The sequence below is a fragment of the Primulina eburnea genome, chromosome 11 (genome assembly GCF_022965805.1).
Source record: "Primulina eburnea isolate SZY01 chromosome 11, ASM2296580v1, whole genome shotgun sequence".
NCBI lineage: Eukaryota > Viridiplantae > Streptophyta > Magnoliopsida > Lamiales > Gesneriaceae > Primulina > Primulina eburnea.
In genome coordinates, this window is record NC_133111.1 from 37,130,058 (window position 1) to 37,157,928 (window position 27,871).

At 35.3% G+C, this 27,871-nt stretch overlaps 2 protein-coding genes across 2 annotated transcripts in view; one reads left to right on the forward strand and one right to left on the reverse strand.

The window, feature by feature from the left end:
- The window catches only part of LOC140805740 (uncharacterized), a 38,581-nt gene extending 14,924 nt beyond the window's left edge, over positions 1–23,657 (forward strand). The window contains exons 10-42 of the mRNA XM_073162030.1: positions 215–293; positions 386–432; positions 529–723; positions 919–994; positions 1,444–1,524; positions 1,753–1,833; positions 7,714–7,790; positions 7,854–7,908; positions 8,006–8,054; positions 8,187–8,324; positions 8,911–8,992; positions 9,187–9,265; positions 13,679–13,725; positions 13,892–14,103; positions 15,046–15,133; positions 15,261–15,380; positions 15,472–15,590; positions 15,661–15,733; positions 15,820–15,939; positions 17,376–17,444; positions 17,544–17,714; positions 17,794–17,841; positions 17,982–18,123; positions 18,215–18,312; positions 20,027–20,171; positions 20,259–20,344; positions 20,417–20,527; positions 21,403–21,477; positions 22,057–22,122; positions 22,251–22,439; positions 22,571–22,681; positions 23,046–23,126; positions 23,244–23,657. Of these exons, the coding sequence (XP_073018131.1) occupies positions 215–293; positions 386–432; positions 529–723; positions 919–994; positions 1,444–1,524; positions 1,753–1,833; positions 7,714–7,790; positions 7,854–7,908; positions 8,006–8,054; positions 8,187–8,324; positions 8,911–8,992; positions 9,187–9,265; positions 13,679–13,725; positions 13,892–14,103; positions 15,046–15,133; positions 15,261–15,380; positions 15,472–15,590; positions 15,661–15,733; positions 15,820–15,939; positions 17,376–17,444; positions 17,544–17,714; positions 17,794–17,841; positions 17,982–18,123; positions 18,215–18,312; positions 20,027–20,171; positions 20,259–20,344; positions 20,417–20,527; positions 21,403–21,477; positions 22,057–22,122; positions 22,251–22,439; positions 22,571–22,681; positions 23,046–23,126; positions 23,244–23,426 (3,393 nt within the window). The 3' untranslated portion in view covers positions 23,427–23,657. The remainder of the gene's footprint in view (positions 1–214; positions 294–385; positions 433–528; positions 724–918; positions 995–1,443; positions 1,525–1,752; positions 1,834–7,713; positions 7,791–7,853; positions 7,909–8,005; positions 8,055–8,186; positions 8,325–8,910; positions 8,993–9,186; positions 9,266–13,678; positions 13,726–13,891; positions 14,104–15,045; positions 15,134–15,260; positions 15,381–15,471; positions 15,591–15,660; positions 15,734–15,819; positions 15,940–17,375; positions 17,445–17,543; positions 17,715–17,793; positions 17,842–17,981; positions 18,124–18,214; positions 18,313–20,026; positions 20,172–20,258; positions 20,345–20,416; positions 20,528–21,402; positions 21,478–22,056; positions 22,123–22,250; positions 22,440–22,570; positions 22,682–23,045; positions 23,127–23,243) is intronic.
- A 150-nt stretch (positions 23,658–23,807) lies between these two features.
- LOC140805742 (protection of telomeres protein 1b-like) lies at positions 23,808–27,867 on the reverse strand. The gene is made up of 10 exons (XM_073162031.1): positions 27,658–27,867; positions 27,410–27,543; positions 27,124–27,316; positions 26,749–26,813; positions 26,540–26,628; positions 25,071–25,349; positions 24,905–24,981; positions 24,754–24,812; positions 24,288–24,440; positions 23,808–24,213 (listed from the first exon to the last, which is right to left on the reverse strand). Exons 1-10 carry the CDS (start codon positions 27,791–27,793, stop codon positions 23,995–23,997), a joined length of 1,404 nt encoding a protein of 467 aa, XP_073018132.1. The 5' UTR covers positions 27,794–27,867; the 3' UTR covers positions 23,808–23,994.
- Positions 27,868–27,871: the final 4 nt, after the last annotated feature.

Genomic DNA, 27,871 nt, shown 5'->3' on the forward strand with positions numbered 1-27,871 from the left:
ATTATTTTTATTCATTTTAAGCTGGGACTACATGGATTTAAGGTCTGGAAAATCAATGCCGTTTGTTGTGGCCAACTCTTGAGAAAATAAAGGGAATATTCACTTCAAAACAATCTATCTAAAACCTGAACTGTCAAACCGGTCTCTTAATGTTTTGTGCTGCCACCCACCCCGATAGTTATATTTTTCTCATCAATTTGTATTTGTGCTTAAGGGAATGGTGTTGGAGATGGAAAAATCGCTAATATTTCCACTTCCCCTTTTAACTGCTGCCCATCAACCATTGCTAGCAGGTATAACATGCAACTTATATTATACTTTTGCCTGGAGACTTTAGATTCATACTGAGCACAAGTCAGGCAAATTTCACTCTTATCTTTAACAGGATTTTCGCATAGCGAAAAGATCGGTGAAGACGCCACATTGCTCAAAGTAAATATTGAATTAAACCATGCAGATATTATTTATGGTTCTTATCTCCAAAACTGTTTTAATCATTTATCTATGACTGCAATTGAGTTTTAACAGGTCTGGGAAAAGGTAACTGGAGTGAACATAATAGATGCAGTAAATGCAAAATACAACAACCCAGAGGAATTGGCTGGTACATTAGCTGCCAAATCAAAACATGTTAAGCGAATTGGATTTATAGGACTAGGAGCTATGGGATTTGGCATGGCAAAGCATTTATTGGAATCCAATTTCTGTGTCCTGGGATACGATGTAAGTCTTCATCTCAAATATATGTCCTTATAAAGTAGACAAGCTTTTGTCTATGATTTCAGGCATATAGCCATAAGTTTAGGGCGTAATGATATTTTTTTTAAAAAATCCACCATGTTATACACATTAATATTTACTATTAGTTAATTGAAGGGAAATATTCACATTTAACGACAATTAGAATCTTGTGAGTAGGTGTATCAACCTACATTATCTCGATTTGCAAATGAAGGTGGCATAGCAGAGAGCAGCCCTGCAGAAGTATCAAAAGGTAATTCTGTAACTTGAAGAGTAGAAACTCTAGGTAAGTGAAAGTGTTGATTTTAAAGGAAATAACGTGTGTCGTCACTTTGTCTATGCAACATGATATGTGGTTCTGCATATTTGTGTCAGCGTGATAAGCAAGATTTTGTGGTACGTACCTAGGAAGGTGTAGCTTCTATATTCTCAGTTCTGATGAGAGCGTAATCTGAAGTACCTGCTTAGTTTGTCCACGAATAATTTTTTTATTTCCTGAATCCTGCTAGACATAGAAAAAATCATAATTGCTCGGGGTTCGATTGTTTCAACCAACATCATTGTCTGTAAACAATAAAAAGTTAATTACATTCTTCTTTGGATTTGAGAGTTGCATTTGGTGTGTAGACACTCAGTGTTTGAAGTTTGTGAATTGGAAAACTTTTAGTTTCTTTGATCATTGCTGGTCTGTCATTTTCTCAGATGTGGATGTTCTGGTTATAATGGTTACAAATGAATATCAAGCTGAAAGTGTTCTATTTGGGGACCATGGTGCTGTGACAGGTATGAGTTTTTAGTACCTCTTGTATATACAACAAAGTTTTAATTTGAAAAATGACCTTGCTTAAACTTTTTTTATTTACAACCCTCATCAACTAAAAACACCCCATGCAACCGGGCGGACAATGTAATTTTTTTGTCGACAGAGGTTATTTTTTTAAAAGTTTGACCGACTTCATTTTTAAATTATTCCTACAATGAATTGACCTAATTGCTTCTTAATGTATGTAGCTCTTCCACATGGAGCATCCGTTATCATCTCATCAACTGTTTCTCCAGCATTTATCAGACAGCTGGAGCCGCGATTGCATAGTAGGTTTATTATTTTTCTGATTGTATTCTTTCGATGAATGAGGGCATACACAATGGAGGACATTTGGAGAAAGGGAGAAATGTTCTCCCTTGTGTCCTCCCACGTGGAATGTCCGAATACTAATGTGTCCGGACATTCTTTTTTAAAAAATATTATTATTATTTTTTAAATGGAACATGCAGCGTGAGCTGCACTCTGCAGCCCACCCATGCTGCATGCTTCAGCTTTTTCTTTTCTTTAAAAAAATTAATTTTTTTAAAATTAAAATTTGTTGAAATTTGATAAATTTAGTAAATGACCTTTGTCAGATTGCTTCAATTTTTTGCGTGCACAACCATTTTTTTTAAAAAAATATTCCTATAAATATACAATTTTTCTACAACCTTAATAACATTCATTTCAACCTCTACACCAATCTTTCTACCAAAAAAAAAAACACTCCACCAATTTTTTTTCGAAATGGCTAAAAATTCAGTGAGTTTTTAGGGATTCTCCGAATACTGTCGAAAATACAAGTGGTGGAAATTCTTGAGTTCGTTCTAATCCTAATCCACAACATTCTCAATTTTCATTTATCCCACCATCCTCAACAAATTATCATCCTCTACCTTACCCACCACCATATGCTCACAATGTACTTTCGGGCTTGTATTTTCTGTTTTTATGTTACATACTTTCGGGTTTGTATTTTCTGTTTTTATGTTACGTACATTCGGGTTTGTACCAGTTTTTTAAATAAAATTTTAATATAAAATTATTTGTACTAGATAATTGTCAAAAATATACATAAATTCGATATTAAATAAAAAATATTAATGAAAAAATTATAATTAAAATTAATTAAATTAAAGATAAAAATAAAAATTACACATCGGTTTTATTTAAATGAAAGTATAAGTGAATATTAATAAAGTGACAGTGGGGCCTATAATGTTTGGTTGGCGGGATATTTGATTGTAAAATGTGGGATATTTCAGGAGTTAGATATTTGATTGATGATGTGGACCAATGTGCCCACTAATGTTTGGAAGAAACTTTTGGGTTATTGTGGATGCCCTGAAAAATAGTCTTCTCAACTGTAGAAAGGATTTTGAGCTTATGAATTGTTGTGAACCCGAATATATTGTGCATAGGGTAATCAAGCCCAAAAATCTGGAAATGGGTGGAAGGTGGATATAAAAATGTGAATGAAGATAATAGATTGGGCATTCAGTATTTTGTTGTGAGAGAAAAATACTTGCTTAGGCTAGGGGAGAGTTCCACTTGGACAAAGATTATCTCTAGGTTTATTTAAGTATAATTCCATATTGTATTCATTTTCTTCATCAGTTATTATTATATATAAATCGTGGTTGCAACGCGGATCATGTTTTTGCTGACGTGACCATGCAATTTTGTCTCTTAGATTATGCAGTTCTTCTTTTTCTTCTTCGTTTTTTTTTTTTTGCGAAATCAATGTGGTTTTGAATAAGCGCCTAAATACATTAAACCGATTTGCGAACTTTTTTTAGTTGGTCAAATGATGTTCAATTCACATTCCAAATTTTCAAACTTGAGTCAAATTCTAGCATGTATGGATATTTTTCAAGCTGAACTTGAAATTTAATGATTTTACTAAGATCTCTGGAGCTTTTATTTAATTATTACCAGAAAATATTTATACCTAACTTACAAACATCATTTTGACTTTTTCGAAGAATTCTTTGGGATTTGAGGCAAGCTCTTTCAAATTCTTGTTCTTCTCCCAGAAACATAAGACTCACTTCTCCAGCTTCCTGTTTTGTGCAACAGCAGTTGCAAGCATTTGAAAGATATATGAATTTTATAGGTCCCGTTATCTCTTTTACCTCTTGATCATCTTGGTTTTTTCTTTTGTAGTTTCCAGAATTTGTAGTTAACTGCATATATTTTTCTTTATATGTGTAGTTTTTTAATCTGATTCATTTTGTTTTTCAAAGTAGTTTTTTTATGATCAATAAATTGATATGTTGTTTTTTGGAATTAAGCTTAGTCGCATTTAAATATTTCTATATTTTTATGATTTTGAAGATGAGAAATAATTTTTGCCACATTGAACACTAGTCAAAGCGTGAGGCTCCAGTCTTGAGCTCAATATTTCAAATACTGCTCTAGTTTGCTCAACTTGGTTCAAGCTTGAACTTGAAGACATTGCTGGTATTCAGTTTGTTTACACTCTTAGAATTTCGACCATGCCTAAGATAAGTTAGCAGCCAAAGTTTTTAGAATGACTATATGGGTCATGATTCAGTTACCAATCCAAGATAGAAAAGACTAAAACTGTTATATATACGTAATTTTTATGGATTATCGAACTTTGGTAGAGAATGTGAAAATAATGAGTACGATCATTCATCATCAAAACTGGTGGAATTTTTTTCCTCTTCAGTTCAAATGTCAACATTGCCACTATAGATACATTTGGTTGTTAATAAAAAAGTTTCAAATGTTACAATTCCCACTATATTGGTTGTTAATAAAAAGGTGAGGGAGTTGATCCTAACAAGTAGTCTACTTTGGAGAAATGACATCCGATTTGGTTGTGGAATCTACAGATTAAGGTTCATTCGGTAACTCTTTGGTTTCGATAATATAGCGACGATAATCATATAAAAGGTGTGTTAGGATAAATAAAGTTATTCTTGATTTAAACTGATCAGTCGAGTAACTTTATGTGAAAATGCGGAAATTACTCAAACGGATGCAACAAATATTTGGGTCAAACTAATAAACAAAACATGAAAACATATTAAGATGTGTGTGTCAAAATTGATTGTGTAAAAGTAAATAAATGAATACACAAGCTTATTTATGGAAGTTTGATGACCAAATTCCTCTACGTCTACCCTACTTCCATTGTCGGAAGTAGGGGTGTATGGAAACTGAGCCAAACTTAAAAACCAAATCAAACCGCATGGTTTTGATCGGTTTTCAATCATTCACGATTTGGATTGGTTTCAAACAACCAAACCAAAAAAATTGATTTGGTTCAAGTTTTGGATAAAAATAAAAAGAACCAAACCAATCCAAACTGATTATATTAATATAAAAATTATGTAATAAATTCTGTTAATTTAGTGTGATTTTTCTGTGATATAGAAATATTTTTTATTTGATTTTTTGTTTATATTATATTATCAGAGACTGAAAATTTATTTATTGCAGATTTTAGTCCACACTTAAAAGTTTAGGTTTTTTTTAAGTTACAAAACTATGAAATCTACATGAGTATTTTAATTTATGGTATTTCACTTATAATTATTCTAGTCGACGATCAAATAAAATGTTAACTCAACTTTTATCAAGTGGCAATTGCTACCTTTTCAAATTATAGTATCTCATATACTAATTCAATATGAAATTCAAAACTTAAAATTACTCATCCAGACCAAAACGAACCAAATCGAAATTCATGGCTTGGTTATGAAAAAATTAAAGGTTTGGTTTGGTTTGAAATTTTGTAAAACCGATAAAAGATTGTTTGATTGGAATTTTTATATAAAACCAAATCAAAACGTAATTGAACACCCCTAGCTAGAAGGATTCCACTAGAAAACTTTGATTTATAGAAGTTATTTGTGCAAACCCATATCAACTGATGCCACGCTCTCAACTGAGACTTTTGGCATACTCAATCAGTCGATACAACAACCCCCAACTGACCTGCAATCGACCGGCCAGAGGACTTGCCTGAAGACCAACTCTAACTTCTACAACTGTGTGGAGGTTGAGTGGATGTGCAGTAACTTGCATATTGATCTTTGATGATTTGATGTAGACATTGAAGTCATGCTCTGATGCTCGAGGGTGTTTCTTAATTGAGCTGATATGGCGGTGAAGTATGAGCAAAGATATGAATTACTTCTCTGCTTGAGAGGTTGAATATCCATGATGTTCTGAAAACTGTGGTGCATTCTTGAATAATGCTGATAGGTTATTTCCGTGTTCTCGATCACTCAATTGATCTTTGAGAATTGTTCCCTTTTTATATTAGTTTCTTTCAAAAGTCACATTTAATCTTCTCGATGCATCCATATTGTTTTTGGAAAAGACTAACGTACTTTGTCCTTTATTGTAGCAACATTAAATGCTTTTGTCCTTTGAGTCAACGACTATATTATTATTTTTATAAGAAACGATATTTTATTAATAATTTAATAAGTGTTAATTACAATCAATGGATTAGTGGTCCACTTTCAACATAAGCTACAAAATATCGATGCTATATCAATGATACACACAAGCCCAATCTCTCAATATATCTCAGATCGACACATTCTTAAATTCTTCATGAGTACCAATCCATATGGCAACTTTGATCTTGATTTTATCCTAACACTCTTCTGTATGGTCTTCCATATTCTAAAAAAATTCTTCGATTTCTCTCTAGCCACACTAACCAACATATGCCGTGAACCACGACTTGCCAAAAAAATCTTCTCTTCCTGCCAATTAGTTTTCCTAGATCCATAGCGAATAAATCATTCGTTGACTTCGGAATCACCCAAAACAAGTCCAATTCTTTCAAAGCTCTAGCCCACAAGCCGCTCGTGAATGCACAATGAATGAGCATATGATCATGTGTTTCCATATCATTCCTACACAACACACACCAATTGGGGCACATAGAAATTGAGGGCTACTTCTTTCGCATCATCTCCGATGTAGGCAACTTACCCAGAATCGCGGTCCACAAGAATGCCTGGACCTTTGTTGGAACTCGAACCTTTCATATAACATAAAAATATGGAAAACAGGAAAATATCTTTGGGGAAAAATGACGCAAAAAAGGATTTGCCTGAGAAAAGACCAGAGGAATCCCACTCCACACTCGCTCTCATCTATCCCTTCAATTAACCTAATCCTATCTAACACACCTAATGACTCAGTCAACTCTAATAACTCTTCATATCTCACAACCCTTCGAAAATGCAAATCCCATGATTGGGAAGACGACGAATTGTCAAAGTGAACAAGTATGATATAGGCATATTATGAACCGCGGATAGCTGAAATAAAGGCGGATAAAGATCTTTAAATAAAGAATCGCCCCACCAAATGTCTTCCCAAACCTAGCCCTGTTACCTCCTCTAACCTTTATCGTCACTAATTGTTGAAAAGTCGGGTAAGATCGGGAAATAAACTTCCATGGGCATCTGAATGTCACATTTCTTGCTAAACCCGCATCCCACATCGGTTTTGGCTGGTTTGATCTTGTGGCTTGGAACTGATGTACATCCGGGACTGATCTCTGATTCTTTGTCTTCATAAAAAATTAATAGCCTATTGGTGTATTGTGTTGCTGGAGGTGCTGACATAATTGCGCTAATGGCAGTGTGGTTGGTACTCGCACAAGTTAAGGTGGTAATATGAGAAATATTTTGTTGTTGTCGATACCAATATGGCTTGATGAGTTGAAAATTTTGTTGCAACAAATGCTTAATTGTTATATCTGCTTTCGTATTATTACCTTTCTTTTTCGTCCCATTCTCACAACATGGAAGTTAATTCAATTGCCACGACCATTGATCTTCAAAATTGAAAAGGGGCTTAGATGTTAGTTGATCAGAGTTTTGTGCTTGTTCTTAAAGATGACTATTTGTTCCGGTGAGGGTTAACTGTTACCTCCGCAGAGATTATGAGAATAGAATGGGCACACAAATAAAAGGAAAAAAATCAGATCAGAAAATTATTATTCATTTTTAGGGTCCATTAACTTAAAACAAACCAAAGACGAGAATTTTTCTGAATCTTTTCATCTTCGATAATAAATCGTTATCCATTGTCATTAACTAATGGCACAAGCTTGCCATTTCAACTTCTCTCTATTATCATCTTATGTGCCTCTCCACCTTTTATAGATGAAAATAAAAATCTGAAGTTAGTGGATGCTCCTGTGTCTGGTGGCGTAAAGAGAGCTTCCAATGGAACACTTACTGTAAGAGATTCCATTTATATCTTGATCTGAATAGCATATGAAAAGCATTATTATTTGTCTCAGATAATGGCATCAGGGGCAGAGGAAGCTTTGGAGCATGCTGGTTCAGTTCTTTCAGGTGGAAAAAATTTGGCCTATGAAGTTAGCTGAGTTTTACTGTACGCTATAAAGTTTGGAACATCATTTTATGTTATATTTTTTTTGTTCTGGTACAGCGTTAAGTGAGAAGCTTTACATTATTGAAGGGGGTTGCGGCGCTGGAAGGTACATCTTAGATTCTAAGTGCCTCTCACTCTTCACTCATTTCAGATAAAGATCTCAAGGCACATTTGAAACCTCATAATCTTGGGTCAAATCATGATAATTTATTATAATTAGTCCTCATAATATATGCAGTGTTGTGAAAATGATCAATCAACTGCTTGCTGGGGTTCATATTACAGCAACAGCAGAGGCAATGGCATTTGGTGCTCGATTGGGTCTTGACACAAGGTTGTTGTTTGATATCATCTCAGCTAGTGCAGGAACATCATGGTATGTCATGCATTTTCAAAAAAGGCAATGCTTGTTGTCATTTCTAGATTTGTCAATCTGTTGCCTGCCCAATAATACTTTTTTTTCCTGGTTTGTAATATCCCACGAAGTAGGTGGGCCATAATGCTTTGTTAACACTTTATTCCATTTTTTTGACTTAGCTTATAAAATAAGATAGATCAGAATTTTAATGAAATTATTAAGGTAAGGTGTTATTCCTCTCTCTCTCTCTCTCTCTCTCTCTCTCTCTCTGTGTGTGTGTTTTCCCCCTATTTTCTCATTCTTCTAAAGCAATATCAAATGATAAATGCCTTTTTTCATCTGATGTGTAGCCTGTTGTAACTATTAAAATATGACAAGGACAAGGGTGATGTCTCTTGCATTCATTTCAGGCTAACAATTTGTTTTTTATAATCAATGTCATGGATTGTTATAAATCACAAAAAAATTATTAAACTTTTATATTATAAAATATGAATAGTTATATTTTGTCACTTATGAACAACATATGACTAATCCAAGGTGTACTTAGAAAATGATACTGACTTCAATTAATGTTTGAATTCAAATCCTTGTCTATTGGCAGGATGTTTGAGAATCGTGGTCCGCACATGTTGGAGAATGATTATACTCCACTATCTGCACTCGATATATTTGTGAAGGATCTAGTAAGTCTGAAATCTACCAAAGAAAGAAACAAAAAATCTCTTGCTATACTTACTCTTACATGAATGTTATCTACACATCCTATACAGGAAAAATGCATTATGTCAGTTTATTAGAGAATGTAGCAAGCATAACTAAAGATTTCAAACACGTTTTGTGTGGTGGCAGTGTTTGACAAATGTAATTTCTTTTACAGGGAATCGTTACTCGTGAGAGCTCGTTTCACAAGGTTCCACTTCCAGTGGCAAATGCTGCTCATCAATTGTTCATATCTGGTTAGCATGCACGAGCTTATTATGTAATTTCATATTTTTTTTATTAGTATATTGTGAAAAGTAGGGGATTGTTGAAAAGAAAATTTTTTAAGTGTTAGATAGCGAACAATATAGGTTTGAATATCCGTCGAAACAAATATAAATTAGAATTTTCTGAAGATAAGTACATAGATTTAAATATATCTAAGATTCTAATCAAACTTGAGTAATGCATTTGTATATGTTTAAAAGAAAATGACCCACAGAATAATTAAGAATGTTCATGTTATTTCTCTAATATAGAGTAGATGTTCTATAAAATTAATGGGCCTGCCAATATCCAATACCTAAAGCACACAACCCACAATTGAAGATTAAAAAAAAAAAACCCCACAATTGAAGATAAACATATTTTCTAACAGAACAAAAAAATTTCTGACAATCGCTATGAAGCTTAAGAATATGAATCAATACTTCTCATCTTAGACAAAATGTTGAAAATAAGCGAGCTGCCAAGTCCAAAGATATTTACAATCTGTTCTGAAAAAAGTGCACGAGTACTGCTGATTATCTTGTTAATTAGAACATCATTAAGAAAGTGATAATGCACCTCAATATGTTTGATCCTCTCATGGAATATAGGTTAGCTGCTTAATTGTCACATTGAAATGATATTGGAATTGAACATTCTATACTCGTTTTAGTCGGTATAGTTTTCAACCGCATCAATTCACATTTTGCATTAGCCATGGCTCTATACCCTGCTTTTGAGGTAGACATTTAAACCACTTTTGCTTCTTACTACACCAAATCACCATATTTCCACCAACATAATCACAATAATTTGATATAGATTTTCTATCGGCGATCATCTACATAATCAGAGACTAATATACTTTCACATTTAAATGTCTTTTTCTCTATGAAATAAGCCATTTCTGGGAGAGTTTTTTTTTATATTAACAAGCCAATCTTAGGCTTATGCAGAAATTGGCTTGCAACTCTTGCAGCAAATGAAACAACGGATGTAGTGAAAAGTCAAATATATAAGTTTTCCGACAAGTCAATGGTTTATTTTCAACCTAGAAATCATCAATTTACGTTCATATGTTACTATGAAATATTTTTTTTTTTATAAGAAACGGTATTTTACTAAATACTTAATAGCTTTTATTTACAATAAACGGATTAGTAATCCACACACGACAAAAAACTAGGCAAGACCTTGGTCTTATGGATAATACACAAGAGCCCAATCTCAATAAATCTGATATTGAGACATTTTGAAAGTCTACATGAGATCCAATCCAAGTAGATATTTTGATTTTGATCTTTTTTCAGCACTCTTCCTTCGTATCTTCAACGTTGTCAAAAATTTTCTATTTGTCTCTATCCACACAGATCAACATATGTCATGAACCAACACTTTCCAAAATTTTTCGTCTCTCTTGCCAAAACTGTCTAAGATCTTTATCGAATAAATCTTCTGTTGATTTAGGCGTCGCCCAAACCAATCTCAATTCTTCTAAAGCTCTCGCCCACAACTCACTCGTGAATGTACAATGAATCAACATATGATCATATGTCTCCCTGTCATTTCGATATAATACATACCAATTTGGGCACAGACCACACATGGGCAAGCTCTTTTGCATCATTTCCGAAGTCGGCAACTTACCTAGAACCGTTCACAATACTTGAATCATTGTTGGAACTGGAGCTTTCCATATAACTTTGTCAAATGAAAAATTGGGAAATCTACTGCTCGGAAAAAATAATCAAAGAAGGATTTGACTAAAAGACCTGACGGATCCCCGCCCCATACACGAACATCATCTACCCCTTCAATCAACCCGATTTTATCTAACTCTCCTAATAGCGCACTCAAATACAACTCCTCATCCCTCAAAACCCTCTGAAAATACAAGTCCCGGGAAGAGGAAGAGGAGAATTATCAAATAACGCAAATGAGATATGAACATATTATGAACTGAAGAAAACTGAAATAAACACGGATAAGGATCCCGAAAGGAAGAATCGCCCCCCACCTCCACCTATCCTCCTAAAACCTAACCTTGGTACCTCCTTGAACCACCATCCTCACTAATTGATGAAAAGTCGGGTAAGTTCTAGAAATAAACTTCCACGAGCATCTGAACGTCTCGTTTTTTGCTAAACCCGCATCTCATCCATTATCTTGTAACCCGTATAAGATTTTTCCACAACGTCCCTTCTTCTGCATAAAACATCCACGTTATTTCCCCAACATGCCTTATTCCCCAAACAAATATTCCCAATACTCAACCCACCCTCTATTTTTGGATTGCACACTTGCTCTCAGGCAACCAGATAACCATGTGATTCACCATCAGCTCCATCCCATAGAAAGTCCCTCTCAATATTTCTATCGCCTCCGCTATGCCTTTTGGTACCCTAAAAGGAGACATGTAATAAATCAGCGTTAGCCCTTCTCCCTCCTGATAGGAATGATTTCTTCCAACTTGCCAACTTCTTTGACAAGTTAGTCAGAATCGGTTCCCAAAACGAGATTTTTAATGGATTTCCTCCTAAAGACATCCCAAATACTTAATTGGCCATTTCTTTGTCCACACCCAATTTACTGAGCTAACTCTTCAAGTTCTTCTTCACACTGGAGACCCAACAAAGCCCTCTTTTTCCAATTTTTTTTAACCTTGACATTTTACAAAACGTCCTCACAACTTCCACAAAAAATCTGACATGATTCTCCTTCTTGACAAAGAAAAGTGTGTCATCCAGAAACTGAATATGAGTTATCTCTACATTACCTCTACCCCGCTCTTTTTATCAATCAGCCTCCCCAACACGTCCACAACCATATTAAACAAAAATGTGACAAAGGATCCCTTTGTCTAAGCCCTCTCTGTGCTTGAAATTTACCCCTTGGCCTCCCATTAATCATAATCGAGAATGTGTCACATTCGAGACACAACCCTTGATCGACCTTCTCCATCTCTCACCGAACTCTTTCTTCTTCAATACAAAATCCAGGAAATGCCAATCCACGTTATCATATGCTTTTTCAAAATCAACCTTCAAAACCCATCATTTCTTCCTCTTCTATCTCCCTTCTTCCACTATTTTATTCGCAATAAGACAACAATCAAGCATTTGTTTCCCCTCAATGAATGCATTATGAGATTCTAATATTGTGTATGACAACTTTCTTCAGCCTTGCAGATAACACTTTAGCTATTATCTAATACAGACTAGTGTAAGACTAATAGGTCTAAAGTCTTTAACCTTGATTGAATCTTGTTTCTTTGGGATCAAACAGATGTATGTTTCATTGGTAATTCCATTTATATACCCCCTTCAAAAAACTCACTGAAGATCTTTATTATATCTCTTTAACAATATCCTAACAATCCTGAAAAAACGCCAAGGTAAATCTATCCGGTCCCGGCCTTACAACCATCACACTCAAACATTGTCTTCTTGACCTCATCTTCTAAGAAGGGTTCCTCAAGCTCTAGACTGAGCTCACTATCAATGGGGCACCACTTTATTCCTTCAATACCCCATTCTCTAGTCTCTGTTTTATTGTACAACTCTTCGAAAATTTTAACTATGATTGATACTATTTGACCTCATCAACGGTAACCGACCCGTTATCCCATTCCAATTTATTGATGGTAGCCTTACTCTTCCATTGATTCAATAGAGAATGAAAGAACTTTGTATTGCAATCCCCTTCCTTAACCCATTTGACCTTCGCTTTTTGATTGCTCATCTGATTCCTTCGACGCACCATTTTTTTTAACACCCATTTTGCTTCCTTCCTTTCGGTTGCTATCTCCTCAGATCCCCGCTCCTCACTCTCCAACTCATCCAGCCTTTTAATTTTTTCTATCATTTCAGCCTCTCTCACCTCAACTACCCTGAAAACCTCATCATTCCATCTTCGAATATCACATTTAATAGATTTGAGTTTCTCATAAATTTGTACCCCTCCAATCTTTGAAAATCTGCATTATTCCACCATGACAAAAATAATGGTTTGAAATTCTTGTGCTTCAGCCAAACATTCTCAAATCTAAAAGGAGGGGCCCCCATTTACACTTTTCAGTATCCAGAATAATGGATAGTGATTCAAATTTCAAAATAATTCGTGGTAGAACTGTTTGTCTATAAAATGGGTATATTTCCACCCATCCTCCCATGAATAAGAATTTGTCTAATCTGCAACAAATGGCTAAGGCCCGCAAATTTGACCAAGTGAATTTTGAATTCAATAAAGGTGGATCACGCAACTAATGGCTGGGAACTAACTTTCAAAAGCTGTCTTTCCTTGTGAATTTTGTATGATGAAATGGATAGTTCCTGGTGGTAAAAGTTTATTGTCTGGCTTCAAAGTTTCTAATTCAAGGTGACCCGGAATGTTTCCTGGTGCAGGTTCTGCTGCTGGATGGGGCCGAATTGATGATGCAGGCGTAGTGAAGGTTCATGCTTCTGCTGTCTCTTCTTCAAATGTTACTTTGTTGATTGTTTCCAAATACAGAGATGAGTTAGATGTTAAAATATATGAATATCTTGTGGTTACAGGAATACATACAGCAATATCAATGGAATTTTTGTTTCCTTTTTGTAAACTGTTAAATTTAATAGGTTTATGAGATAATTACGGGAGTCAAAGTTGAAGGAAAGCCTCATGTTCTAAGTAAAGAATATGTCCTTCAAGCCCTACCATCCGAATGGCCCACTGATCCTGTTGAGAATATACTTAACCTTGCCCAGAAAAATCTGAAAACATTGGTTGTTTTGGATGACGATCCAACTGGAACTCAAACCGTTCATGACATCGAGGTATTGACGGAATGGTAAGTCACTCAATCAATTAAGTATGTTTTGTTTCTCCAAAATAATGATGAAGGCCCAGTTAAATTCTTGGTTGAACAAGTTGTTGATGTTGAAAATGGTTGTTTCCTCATATTGGAATAGGAGGTGAACTTCGATGGAGGAGAAAGAAGTCTTTTACAATTGCTTTTAAAGAGAATGGACTTGAACACAAAGAATTGGCTTTTTTTTATGGGATCTATTAGGAAGCAAGGCTGTTTCCTTGATGATATTGCCTACATAATTTAAAGTGCTCGTCCAAATGAATTTAAATATGATTTGCCATGATGTCCCTACTTTACGGGAATTGAAAACTTCAGATGATGCACCTGTTTATGACATAGAACGTGCATATATCTTGTTTTTTTAAGATTTGTTCGATAATTGAACGGTTGACTCACTCACAGTAAAATATATATGACGAGGCAAAAAAAGGAGGCATAAAATTAATTAGAAATGAAGAGAAATTTTTTGTTTGATAGCTCAATGATTTGTATCTCTTTGAGGCAGAAAACTAATTTTTTTGGCCATGTTTTTGTTGTTCTAGTTAGTGTCACAACTGTTGTGCTCATATGCTACAATGATGTATCCCTACATACATTTTAGATCTATTATCTCCACGGATAGTATCATCGTGCCAAAGTATGATTCAGATCGCCGATAAAAGAGGAAAACAGAAAATAAAACTTAGTTTTGAATAATATGAGCGCATAATCATAAAAGGTCTGTATATTTAATTTGTTTTTCATAAAATTAAACATATAAATTTAAGTTTGTCAAATCCCTTTTCTATCATCTTAAACATGCTAATCAGATCTTGAGGTCAACTGAATGATTTACCTAATGGTATTTAGATTTGGTGCTTGATACTTAATCTATAATTCTTCTTCCAGTAATGTGCTATTGACATTTTGCTTTGTTTTCAGGAGTATCGAGTCACTTGTCGAACAGTTCGATAAGAAGCCTAAGTGTTTTTTCATTTTGACAAATTCGCGGTCATTGAGCCCTGAGAAGGTAAAATAGCGGCACTATTTTCATTGATGATTTCCTTTTCCAACTTAAAAAAAGAGGTTTGTTATATTCCAGAAGCTAGTTTTTCTCTATGACTTACGTAGTTATAATAAAGCTCTTCTCGATATAGGCCCGTAGACTAATAGTGGAGATCTGTAGCAATCTGTCTACTGCTGCAAAGATGGTGGACAAAACTGACTACACTGTCGTCCTGAGGGGGGATTCTACATTAAGAGGACATTTCCCACAGGCAAGGGCATAGAACATACGAATTGCCTTTACTGTTAAACATTTAAATCTTGACATGCTTTCAGCTTGATGAACTCCTTCCATATGTATAGGAAGCAGATGCGGCTGTTTCTGTAATTGGTGAGATGGATGCGTGGATAATTTGTCCCTTCTTTCTTCAAGGAGGTCGTTATACTATCGGGGACATACACTATGTTGCAGACTCTGACAGGTATTATTCCGTCTCTTCGGGCACATAATATCCACTTATTAGAATGAGTTAAGAAGCATAGTGTCTACAGGCTCATCCCTGCAGGTGAAACAGAGTTTGCTAAAGATTCCTCATTTGGCTACAAATCTTCAAATCTACGAGAGGTGTGATTTTTTAACGTCCCTGACTCAAAATACCCCAATACATTACATGAAGCACAGTTTAAGTACATATTAGTTGGGTATTCCAGTGGGTGGAGGAGAAAACAGGGGGTCGCATACCAGCAGACAGTGTCGCATCCATTTCTATCCAATTATTGAGAAAAGGAGGGCCTGAAGCTGTTTGTGAATATCTCTGCAGTTTAAAGAAGGTACAAATTGTGAGGCATATTGATAAGATCTGTAGACAAAGTACTATTATTAATTCTTTTTTTGTTTTCTACTAATTGAATCTTTCAAATCATCCATGTCAAGCTCAAGCTAGTATCTTGAGTTTGGGTCTCAGTAGATACCGGGAACCGCTATAAAGTCGAACAAATTTAATGTCTTAAGTTTGGCTAGGTTAGGTTTCAGTAGATACCTGGAACCGCTATAAAGTTGAACACGCAATGAAATTCTTAGAAAATATTATTGTGCCATATATTGGGGGATCAAGAGATAAAGTTATGGAGATGTTTTGTTCCAATATAATTTATATGCATGCAGATATAAGTGTAAACATTAGCAACCATGATCAAACAAGAGTGCATGTGCCTGTGTATGAGAGGGAGTAAGGAAGGTTGATGTGGTGATGTCTTATCTAGTTTTTAGTCGCCCCTCTACTTTCTTCTCCAACAAATAATGTCGGCTGGATGAAGTCAAACAAGTGAAACCATGTAATTTTGGCTAAGAATGGTTGAGGATTTTATTTTCTAAATAATGCAAGCAATTTTAATTTTATATCCCTTTCCCTATAAAATATCATCGTAAAAAAAACCAACCACAAGTTTATGGGAGCTTTACTTCTCTATTAAAAGTATTTTGCACCTTTTAAAATGAATTCCCGGACGTTTTCCATGGAAGAGTAGAGATCTGATTGTATCAATGTACTTGAGATTGTTTTCAGTGCCATTTGATTCATCAACAATCTTGTAAATTATTAGAATCAGGACAAAAAAGAGAAAACTTTTTTATCTAGAACACAAAAGAAAATGAAACTTTGTATCTTGGAGAATCACATTTTGAGTTAACCAAAGAGATGGCACGTTATGGTTGCAATCCAATTAAGGAATGATCATGGTATGATTCATTCCCTGCTGGCCTACAGGTGTTTCAAAACCTCTTGTAGTCTTATCTTTCAGGCTTATTCTTGGTATTAAAGTCAATGTGACATATTTGATTCTAGGACTCATAAATTTATGCACTAATTGGATGAGATGTTTGTATCACACAAATAGTTTAAAATATGACTTGTATCATCGCCACCAACTGTAATTTTTGGTACAAAGGTAGTTGCTAGATTCTGCAGTCTCTTTTCACCGTCCCTCATTCGAGAAAGTTCCCTTCAGGCTATGACATAGTAAAATGTTCAGCTTTTTGTGTCCTGGATTCCACTGAGCTTTAAGGTCCAAAAACCTGTTTATTGTCTGGCAAGGCATATTTTTAGTGCTTTATGCAACATTATTCTTATTGTTGATATTTTTACTATTAATGTATCTGATGTTTAGTTGGTCAAGAAACATTTGTCCAATCTATCCTTGTGAAATCTCTCTCCTGGTTTCTTCAGATTTGTATTCTGAAGCCTTGAGTTGTATTTTGGATGAAACAGGGATCTACATGCATAGTAAATGCTGCTAGTGATAGAGACATGGCTGTATTTGCGGCAGGAATGATTCAGGTTGATATTTTTCTGTGTGAACTGCTAGCTCTTTCACGTGCAGCTGTAGTCACAACAAATTGAAAGGCATTTTTTCACAAACCTGCGTCCCTTTTATAGGCTGAACTACTGGGTAAGAGCTTCTTATGCCGGACTGCTGCTAGTTTTGTTTCTGCTCGTCTTGGAATCATTCCAAAAGACCCATTATTGCCTGGTGATCTTGGAATATCCACACAGAGGACTGGTGGACTTATCATTGTTGGCTCCTACGTTCCCAAAACGACAAAACAGGTTAATGTTGCTATATTAGCCTGTTAGTTTGATTATTAACCTCGAGTTTCCAACATAAGCAAAATTCCCTAATCTACAGGTCGAAGAGCTGCTGTTGCAAAGGCTTCAGGCCTTGAAACAGATCGAGGTTTTTAGATGTTCTTCATTTGAAAACTATTTTTGATGCTTGTTGAGAAAGAGAAGTTTCAAATAATAAAGTGAACGAAAGGAGAGGAAGTCCAACATTTACTCCTGAATTTTTCCTTGTATTGTTCATTGCCAACACAGGTTTCTGTTGAAAAAGTTTCCGTGAAATCTTCAAATGAAAGGGAGGAAGAGATCAATCGCACAGCTGCGGTTGCTGATGTTTACCTTAGAAGTGGCAAAGATACTCTTCTAATGACTAGCCGGCAGCTTCTTGTCGGAAAAAGTGAGTTAGTTCTATTTTATCATATCACCACGTCAAATTCCTATATTCCATATGCCATAAAGTGATCTATCAAACCTCATTGTGCATGCAGCTGCTTCCGAAAGTTTAGAGATCAATTCTAAAGTCAGCTCCGCCCTAGTGGAAATAGTGCGGCAGATAACTACAAGACCTCGTTTCATCCTTGCAAAGGTATTTCTTTTATGAAGGATCTGTATTTGCTTTCATTTTCCTAAAATACTTTTGCTGAAAAACATGGCAGATTTCAAGGAGAAAATATTATTTTATTGCGAATTCATTAAAATCATTGATTGGTACACTTTATATAGATCAAAAGGGTTAAATATCCTTTTATACCAAATTACCAATAATACAAGATCCTAATTTAAAATAAAGTCTATCAAATCCTAACCATTTGACACCCCCCCTTAAGTTGGTGAAGATATGCACCATCCCCAACTTGCTCACTTGTTCTTCAAAGGTTTGTTTTAATAAGCCTTTAGTTAGGATATCTAAGCATGGAACAAATGGAATACAGATAACTCCGTCTTCAAGCTTCTCTTTCATGAAATGCTTGTCAATTTCGATATGCTTAGTTCTCTCACGAAAAACTGGATTCTGAACAATGCTAATGGTTGCCTTGTTGTCACAGTAGAACTTGATGGGAAAAGTCAGTCATTTTTAGATCTTCCATGACTCGTTTAATCCCCGATACTTCGCACACTTCTTTTGCCATGGACCTGAATTCTGTCTCCGCACTGTTTCTTGCAACTAGTCCTTGATTTTTGCTTCTCCATGTTACCAAGTTGCCCCACACAAATGTACAATAACCGGAGGTTAATCTTCAATCCGTGACTAATCCTGCCCAATCAGCATCTGTATACACTTCAACTTCTCGTTTCTTATTTTTTCCAAGAGCAGTCCCTTCCCTGGAGTTTTCTTTAGATATCTCAGAATTCAATGTACAGCTTCAAGGTGTATTGCACACAGTGAGTGCATAAATTGGCTCATCATACTTAATGCGAAGGCAATGTCAGGACGTGTGTGAGACATATAAATCAATCTTCCAACCAATCTTTGATATTTTCATGTATCCACTGCAGTGCCATTATTAATTTCTCCTAGCTTCACATTGGATTCTGTAGGAGTATCTAATGGTTTTGCACCCACTCATCCATGTCTCCTTCAGGAGATCCAAAATATATTTCTTTGGGACACTGTGATTCTTCTTTTGAACCTTGCTACCTTCTTTCCAGGGAAATACTTCAACAGTCCTTCTTCTCAAACTATCTTGCCAAGCTCTTCTTTAACCTGTTTATCGCTTCTATATCATCACATGTCAATATCATATCATCAACATAGACAATTATTTGTTCATAGAGTTAGAGATGAATTAATCACTCTTTTGTTTTGTGCACCGCTCATCCACTTGTTTTGTAAACTCTAATTCTATTATAATAAATAAATGTTTCTTATAAAAAAAAAAATATTGGACCTTTTTGAAGAGAGTATGATCATATTGTCTTTGATAGTAGCCTTGGCTTCTCAAAGACTTTGTGAATGTAGCGCCCTTACCTGAGCCACTACTAAACAGACTAATAAATATGCAACATTAAACTTAATAACAACAATTAAACAGCGGAAACCAAATACTTAATTATCTTGCAACCCAAACGAAAACAAAACAATAACAGCAGTCTTAAACATTAATACAACCATAACGATATATAGATAGATTGAGACACCAGAATATACTCGTATATTGACATTAATTTTCTATACCCACAAGTTTGTGGAAACCTTGTTTTCGCTCTACTCTTAGTGTTCTTCTTTAAGATATATAGATAGATTGAGACACCAGAATGTTAGCCATGAATGTTGTTAATTAAAAGCATTCATATCATAGGGTGGAATTACTTCTTCAGACCTTGCGACAAAAGCTCTAGAAGCAAAACGAGCCAAAATTGTTGGTCAAGCTCTGGCAGGTGTACCCTTATGGCAGCTAGGTCCTGAAAGCAGACATCCAGGCGTTCCATACATTGTTTTCCCAGGTAATGTGGGAAATTAGACATCTCATCATCGGTTCATATTGGACATTGAATTTTATATTGTTATCCTATAATAATTGCATTTTCTAGGAAATGTTGGTGACAGTAAAGCTGTAGCTGAAGTAGTAAGTCGTTGGTCGCATCCGGGAAGACTCTCAACTAAGGAACTTCTTCTTGTAAGATTTATTTAGCTACTGTAGTTCTAATTGGCTTTCATTCAGATGCCGACTAGCTGGTGTGTAATAAAGAATGCAGAAATGGGTGGATATGCTGTTGGAGCCTTTAATGTCTACAATATGGAGGGAGTTGAGGCAGTTGTTGCTGCAGCAGAGGAACAACGAAGTCCTGCTATTTTGCAGGTTTGAATTGGCGACAACCTTTATAATTCGAGATTTCAAATTTTAGAATTTAAAATTTTGCGATTTCTATTTACTTTTGCTATATCTCCGTTCATACAATCACTATTGTGCCCAAAAGTTTGTTTGATTTGCTGAACACAGATTCCCATAGTTTTTTTCTTTAATGATCTTGAAAGATTCTTGTGTTTTTAACTATTATGGACTTAGATTTTTTTTCAAATCCTAATTTTCCATTTACCATGAGCATAGAAGAGTATAAGTACCTTGAGCTACACATGACATGCTTTGAAGTCACCAACCATCTTTTACGGCACGACACTTGCCTCCATTGATTTCAAAACGCAGAAATATAGTGTGAGATATATTTTAAGTGGTTCAGGCATGATCCATCAGATAATGACCGAAATGCCCAAACTCTTATTAATCTTATTGGTTTGGAATTCAATAGTACCTCTTTATATGGTTTAAAATATCTTCAAATAAATATGAGAGGAAATCATAACTAACTAGATACAAATATATATTAGAATCTTAAGTATATCAAACCTTGTCCCAAAACATATTATTCGGTAACATTAATACTTCTCTCAAGTTGAATCTGGAATCTGCTCTTACACCCTATTGATTCAAAACAAAGTTACAGTTTGTTTAATACATAAATTTATAGGCCAAAAGTTGTATTAATCTTCCTCCCACATCCCAGCTAATGTAATTCGCTATTATTAATAGCCGATGATCAGATGAATCGCATGAATGTCATGAATCATGTCTTGTGTTCGGTCTATATTTGCAGATAGCTGTCATCTGAGAAGAAGTACAACAAATTAAAATTCTTGTATGATCGAAATATCTTAGATTCATATTTTATTTTTCAGATCCATCCAAGTGCCTTGAAGCATGGAGGAGCTCCATTGGTTGCTTGTTGTATAGCTGCTGCCGAACAAGCAAGTGTAAGTGTCATTTTTAGTATTTAAAACACAATTCTGTCAAACAACAGTGGATGGAAGATGAAAAATGCGTTGTGTTTTAGGCATTGTTGCTCTCCAAAAAAATTGTAGAATTTTTTAACAGGATCTTCAGAAACAAATACGCCTCTAAATTAATCAGTTGATTGAAGAGGCCCTTCTACATCGTTGTTAGTCCAATATACTATTGCAGATTATTTCCTTTTCTTCTTTTGTTCTAAAGCTCAGCCCACTATATCACCAGTTATGCAGCTGCAGTCAATTTTACTTCTTCCAAAGCATCTGAATTATTTATTTATTTCCTAAATCAATAAATTGTTCGTGTTTTGGGAACTATAGCTATTTTTTCTGTGGATTCTGCAGCCGTATATTTCCAGTTGTGCCATAATATGCTGTAAATATCTGTTTCTATAGATCAATTATTGATATCCATCTCTTGTCGAATAAGTATTGTGAGGGTGGGTTATTTATCTGGAATATGTGGAACAACACTTGGAGTTTTATTGATGTTAAGTTTGAATTCTTTGATATTCAATTAGCAAATTGGTGATTTTCAATTTACAGATTCCTATAACCGTTCACTTTGACCATGGAAGTTCCAAGCAAGAATTGCTGGGAGTTCTTGAACTGGTAAAGCTTCCTCTCAACTTCCCGAGCATCATTCCCCACTCCTCTCCCAGTTTGCCAAATTTTCTTATATCCCCATACCATGTGGTCATTAATGTCCTTTTTGTTTTCTGAAAATCCAATAACACCAGGAAATTGACTCGGTTATGGTCGATGGCTCTCACCTTTCCTTCAAGGAAAATACTTCATACACCAAGTATATTTCAGATTTAGCGCATAAAAAAAATTTAATGGTGGAAGCTGAGTTGGGAAGATTGTCAGGAACTGAAGATGATTTGACAATAAAAGATTATGAAGCTAGACTTACTGATGTTGACCAGGTTCTGTCTCTTCCTCATTCCGTGCTCATTAGAAACAATGATAAGGACGGACGAGCTTCTAACTATAGACTGTGAAATGGCGTTTAATGGTACCATGTTTACAAAACTGTTGTTCTTGTTATGAATATCAGGCTAAGGAATTCATTGATACGACGGGTATAGATGCTCTGGCTGTTTGCATTGGAAATGTTCATGGAAAATACCCTACAAGTGGCCCAAAACTTAGACTTGATTTGTTAAAGGTTAAGTGTATATTTGGACTACTATTTTCTAGTACACTTGCAATATTTATGTTTTTTTTTCTGGCCGACATATATGATATAACAACTTATTGTGTATGTTGAATTTTTTTCTCAAAAACCAATTGCCCATTATCTGCTCTGTAGTCTACCAGCCAAAATTCATATGGTAAGCCAACCGTTGCATTTTTTATAAGTCATTGTTCGCCTTTCACTGTTGTGAAGTTTTTTTCACAACTTGATTTTTGAGGAGTGGCCACACATAATTGAAATCCTTAGTAAAATATCTCTGACTTATGCTTTTACCTTTTGTTATTTTCATCATTATTTTATCCAAGGATGTAAATACGGTTTTGCTATTTCCCAGGATCTATATGATTTGTGTTCAAAAAAAGGTGTTCACATTGTTCTTCATGGAGCCTCTGGCTTGCCAAAGGATATAATTGAGGTAATAAAATTTGATTTAGTGTATAACTGGAGCATCGAGTTATTTTTTCAATTTTTATGTATGTGAACACTGAACTGTGCCAGTGTGTTGAGAACTGCTTGACTATTGTGAAAATAGGAATGTATAAAGCGGGGTGTAAGGAAATTCAACGTGAATACCGAGGTTCGAAAGGCTTACATGGACTCGTTAACCGACCCCAAGAAGGACCTCATCAACGTCATGGCGGCAGCGAAGGAAGCGATGAAAGTTGTGATTGCCGAGAAAATGCAACTCTTTGGCTCAGCTGGAAAAGCATATTAAATCATGCTGTATGGGGCAAACCGTCTCTCCCCAAGTTGGTTTCTTCATCTTCCTCGGCAGTTTTATCAATATTTATTACTTTGGGAAGGCTGGCAACAGTTCCTTTAATTAACTTCTACCGATTCTCTGTTGTATTTTATTGTACTCTTGTAATATATCCTCAAGCACAACAAAGGTTGCATCATCTTATGGTTATTATATTAACACGACAAAAAAACCTTTGAGACTAAATGTTTGGGCTTTCTTCCGAATTGATTGCATCCAAAAGCGTGTTCCTTTTCTCGAGTAAAAAACTTGAGGCGTAATCGAGCTCTATACATTGAGAGAGTACTTGTCGACTCAACTGTTTGGCTGCTTGATTTGTCTTTTTATTTGAAATCGTGAGAAATAACGGTGTTTCACATAAATTCACAAGTCAACCTAAAGCCATAAACACGAGAATTATGTCACTTTACAAAGTACAATCAATGTCAAAAGGCTACGTTTTCAAATAGTTGGGCACAATACATCTATTTACGAACTAACATTGCATAAATACAATGGAAACAACAAGAAAGACATGGGATGCTTAGCCAACTAATGTTGTGCCAAAGATCCGATAATTCCTACTTCCCCAGGCATTATTTTTGTCAAGATAATAAGATTTCAAGCAACACTCTACCCACGGTGGCTTTCTGGAGTCATTTTTTGAAGAACTCTCGCAGTCATCACCTTCACCAATTCCAAGCAACATGTTTCGTTTCCTTGCCAATATATCGGCAGAGAAGTCATTTCCAAAGAATTTAATCTGCACATTAGAGATGACATGGGAGTTGTTCCAAAGGAAAATACTTAATTGCCGTTATTACTGGACATTCTTACCCCATCCTCTGCATAAAGAAAAGCATGGATTCTTGCAGTAGGGTCCTCTAGTGTCAACCTAATCCGATAAACACCACAAGGGGAGCGGAAGTCATCAGCCCTCCATGGGAATATTGCAACCACCCGAACTACACATTTAAATTTATACGTCACCTGCAATTAAGGGGCTCGTGATTGGAACCTACAGGGATCAGATATATCTAAGCTATTAAACACATCTGGAAGTGTGACCACTTCTCTAGTTGGTATTTCATAGATATCAGATTCAAACACATTTTCAATAAACTAACTTCTCAAAGCAAAGTTGATATCCGCTAGAAATTTTAGAGTTCCTATCATTGAGTGGATCGAAATGTATCCGTGTTCTCTTTTTTTGGAACTTGGAAGCATGCAAGGTGACATCAGTCAGTAATTGGTCTGCTTTACACAATTTTGCTAAGGTATGATCAAAGTAAGAACCACTAACCTCTGTATGTGTAAGGACATTCATCAAAGTCACAAAAGGCACATCGGGATGATCGGTCTCTGCATATGCAGGAGATAAAGAGGACAAAATAAACCATGTCGTTTTCATCAAAAATCTAAAAGGAGAGGACCCATCTCTAACCAAACAAAACCTGTTATGTGAGAAGGCCAAGGAAAGCTTGTAAAAGGCATGCATGCCCATTTCAATTGAACACGCTCGTTATATGTCCTGAATCATGATTATCATTGACAAGTTATCGGAGATTCAGATGCTACCACATTAATAACTTAAATTAATAAACTTTGAGCAAAAATCACCTTAGGCAATCTAATACACGATCATCATCATCAGACAAAATGCGAAGCGCAGAAAGAGGCATTAGTACAGCTTGCCACAATCCTGCAACAACTTCACATTTTATATTGACAAATTTCACCCATCTATGTTTGTGAATGAAATCGATACTGATCTTGTAACTTTGATCGACAATCATCCTCATGACAGTTCCGACAGTTGGAAATGTACATAAAATATCTCTAGATAAAGAAGAGGGTTCCAAGTGTAGAGGAAGTGGATTTTCCATCTCATCTTCTAGCCTGCAGTAGCAAATCACCATAAAGATTTTGGGCGAAAAAAGGGTTCCTGTTGGGACAATTGCTCTAAGTTTTTATCCAAGACTGTTTTATTAGTAGCTAGGTTGCTTTGGCAACAGATCAAATACAACTAGAAAAATGGTAGAAACAGAATAGCTCTGGATTTCCATTTGATACCACTGGAGAATAGGCAAATTTGGAACGTATAAGATGACTTCAACTAAGCTCGACTAATTCTATTTGTTTGCTACCAGTACTGGACTGCCGCTCATGTGTGACTTTTAACATTTAGAGCTTGAAAGTTGAAACATATGTTTGGACTAAAACTGATTTTTTTCAAGCGTTATTCCTTTTTTTTGAAACATTCTTGAGCATAGTTTTAAATAACCAAGAACATAACCATTACACAAAACTAAAAAGCTAATCTTACACCAGAACATGGACAACAGGCAGTAACGAATGAGCAGAAAGAAATTCTATCTAAACCACATTTCTCAGAATCTGGGTATGATTGGAATTTGGAATTCAATGTCACAAAGAAACTTTTTATTTTCCCTTCTTTTAGTTGTAGTTTCATGTTTATGAAATTGAACATTGTGCCTATTTTAGCAAGTACACACAAATTTTCTTTATACTAACTAAGGCTACAAACAGGGCAACACCTATGTGAAAATTTATTCACATTCTTTATATATAAATGTTTGTCTAGTTGCTTTTAATTCATTGTTTGGTATTAAATTTATATTATGTGAATTGATGCGTGCTCTGTTTCTTAATCTGCTCTGAGAGAAGGTAGTTGAGAATGCCTTAAAATACTAAACAACATGAAGTAAAATCGATGATAATAAAGTGTAAATATGACTCACTTTTCAGATGTCTAACCCAGACAACTAATCACAAATTTAGCACCTAAAAATAAATATTAGTGAAAACACCAGGACTTGCATTCATTTCAATGCTTGACAACTTATCCTCAATGTGGAAAACTGTGAACTAGTTATGAATTTCAAAGTCAACTACTCCCAGATTAGAGAAATAGTACGATGTTGTTTGCTAGTTCCACATACCCAATAACAAATGTCCAGATATATAAAAGAGAGTAAATAATACTTGGTAATGAGAAACCACGGTTCATCTTTTGTTCTGAATTTATATATACTAGTATTGCTGATAAATAAGAACATATCACTAACTTGGTTTCAATACAAGCAGGTGGTGCATCTGTTCCATCCCAAAGAAAAAGCATCCACTTGTCCTTCTTGACTTTGTGGACATGCATAATCTAGCAGAGGAGCAAAAAAACGAAACATGGTATCAGTACTTCTTCCATGAGAAGCAAAGATTTACTAAAAGTTAGCATTATTAGTGATGCATAAGATAGTAGCTTGTGATACCAAAATACCTTACAAAGCAGATTGACACGCTCACCTTTCTTGATCTCCCTCAACAACATCAAATCATTCAAGCCTAGCAAACACATTTATATAACATTAAAAACCCAACAAAGGCTATAAGGTTAAGTTAAATTCCAATTTCCAAATGTTTCACGAAGTATAATTTTTGGGGGTTATTAGTACAAGACACGCAAAGTCACTTTGATTACACAATCAGAAAGCAACTCAAACTCATGGGCGATGGCAAGACATGTATGTTTGACGAGGTGAAGGAAAATAAACAACATAAAAATAGTAAAACTGTATAACATACTTACAAAACATTGAAAAAGAAAAGTAAATGATTCAAACAGTAGAAAGCATCATATAGAGATAACTATTACCTTCAATTTTATTATGCATCGACCATTTCCTCATCCCCTTAATAAGCCTACTGTCTTCTTCTCTGAATGAAAATTTTCGTGAAGATTGATAAGGCGCAAATTCTCTCTCACCAAAATCTCTCCCTTCATATAAAGCAAAGGCAGAAAATTTCTTGTTATACATAGCATAAACCTCAGAACCCCGAGTACTTATCTGGACAAAAATAAAACAATCACCAAATAATTTCCAAATGCAACTGAAAAAAGAAAATCCAAACTTGCAAAAGATGATGCGAAATCCATTTACCGTAACTTGAGAAACCAGGATTATATCACCATTCGACGCCACCCGGGGAATCTTATCGACAGTTTCAGCATAAAACATAATGGAAAGAGTTTTCGGCTGCGTTTCATCAACAATCCTCACTGAGCAACATAAATCTTGAACACGCCCACCAAAACAAACAAAAAAAGAAACAACTTTTAAACATATTTTCAAATGGGTTGCCATATTTTACCATCGTAAAGGGGAAAACATGGAGAACTTCGATTTACCAGTGCCTTTAGTACGCTTGGGGAGAGTAGTCTCGATGACAATGCCGATGAGACTGACTCGCTGGTTAATAGAAGACGATGCATCAATAATTTTCATGTACTTGTAATCATCATCATCTCTACTACGGGGCGGCATTTTCCAGGGAAATGGAAACCCTAGCAGTGGCGGTGGCGACGTAATACACTTCACTGAGAGAGAAACAAACTGTGTATC

Excerpts from the sequence above, each read along its gene's own strand:
- LOC140805742 (XM_073162031.1), bottom strand. The coding sequence starts at position 27,793 with ATGCCGCCCCGTAGTAGAGATGATGATGATTACAAGTACATGAAAATT. Across the intron at positions 27,317-27,409 it reads TCCTGGTTTCTCAAGTTACG|ATAAGTACTCGGGGTTCTGA; the intron begins GTAAATGGATTT and ends ATTTTTGTCCAG. Across the intron at positions 26,814-27,123 it reads GATGCATAATAAAATTGAAG|GCTTGAATGATTTGATGTTG; the intron begins GTAATAGTTATC and ends TGTGTTTGCTAG.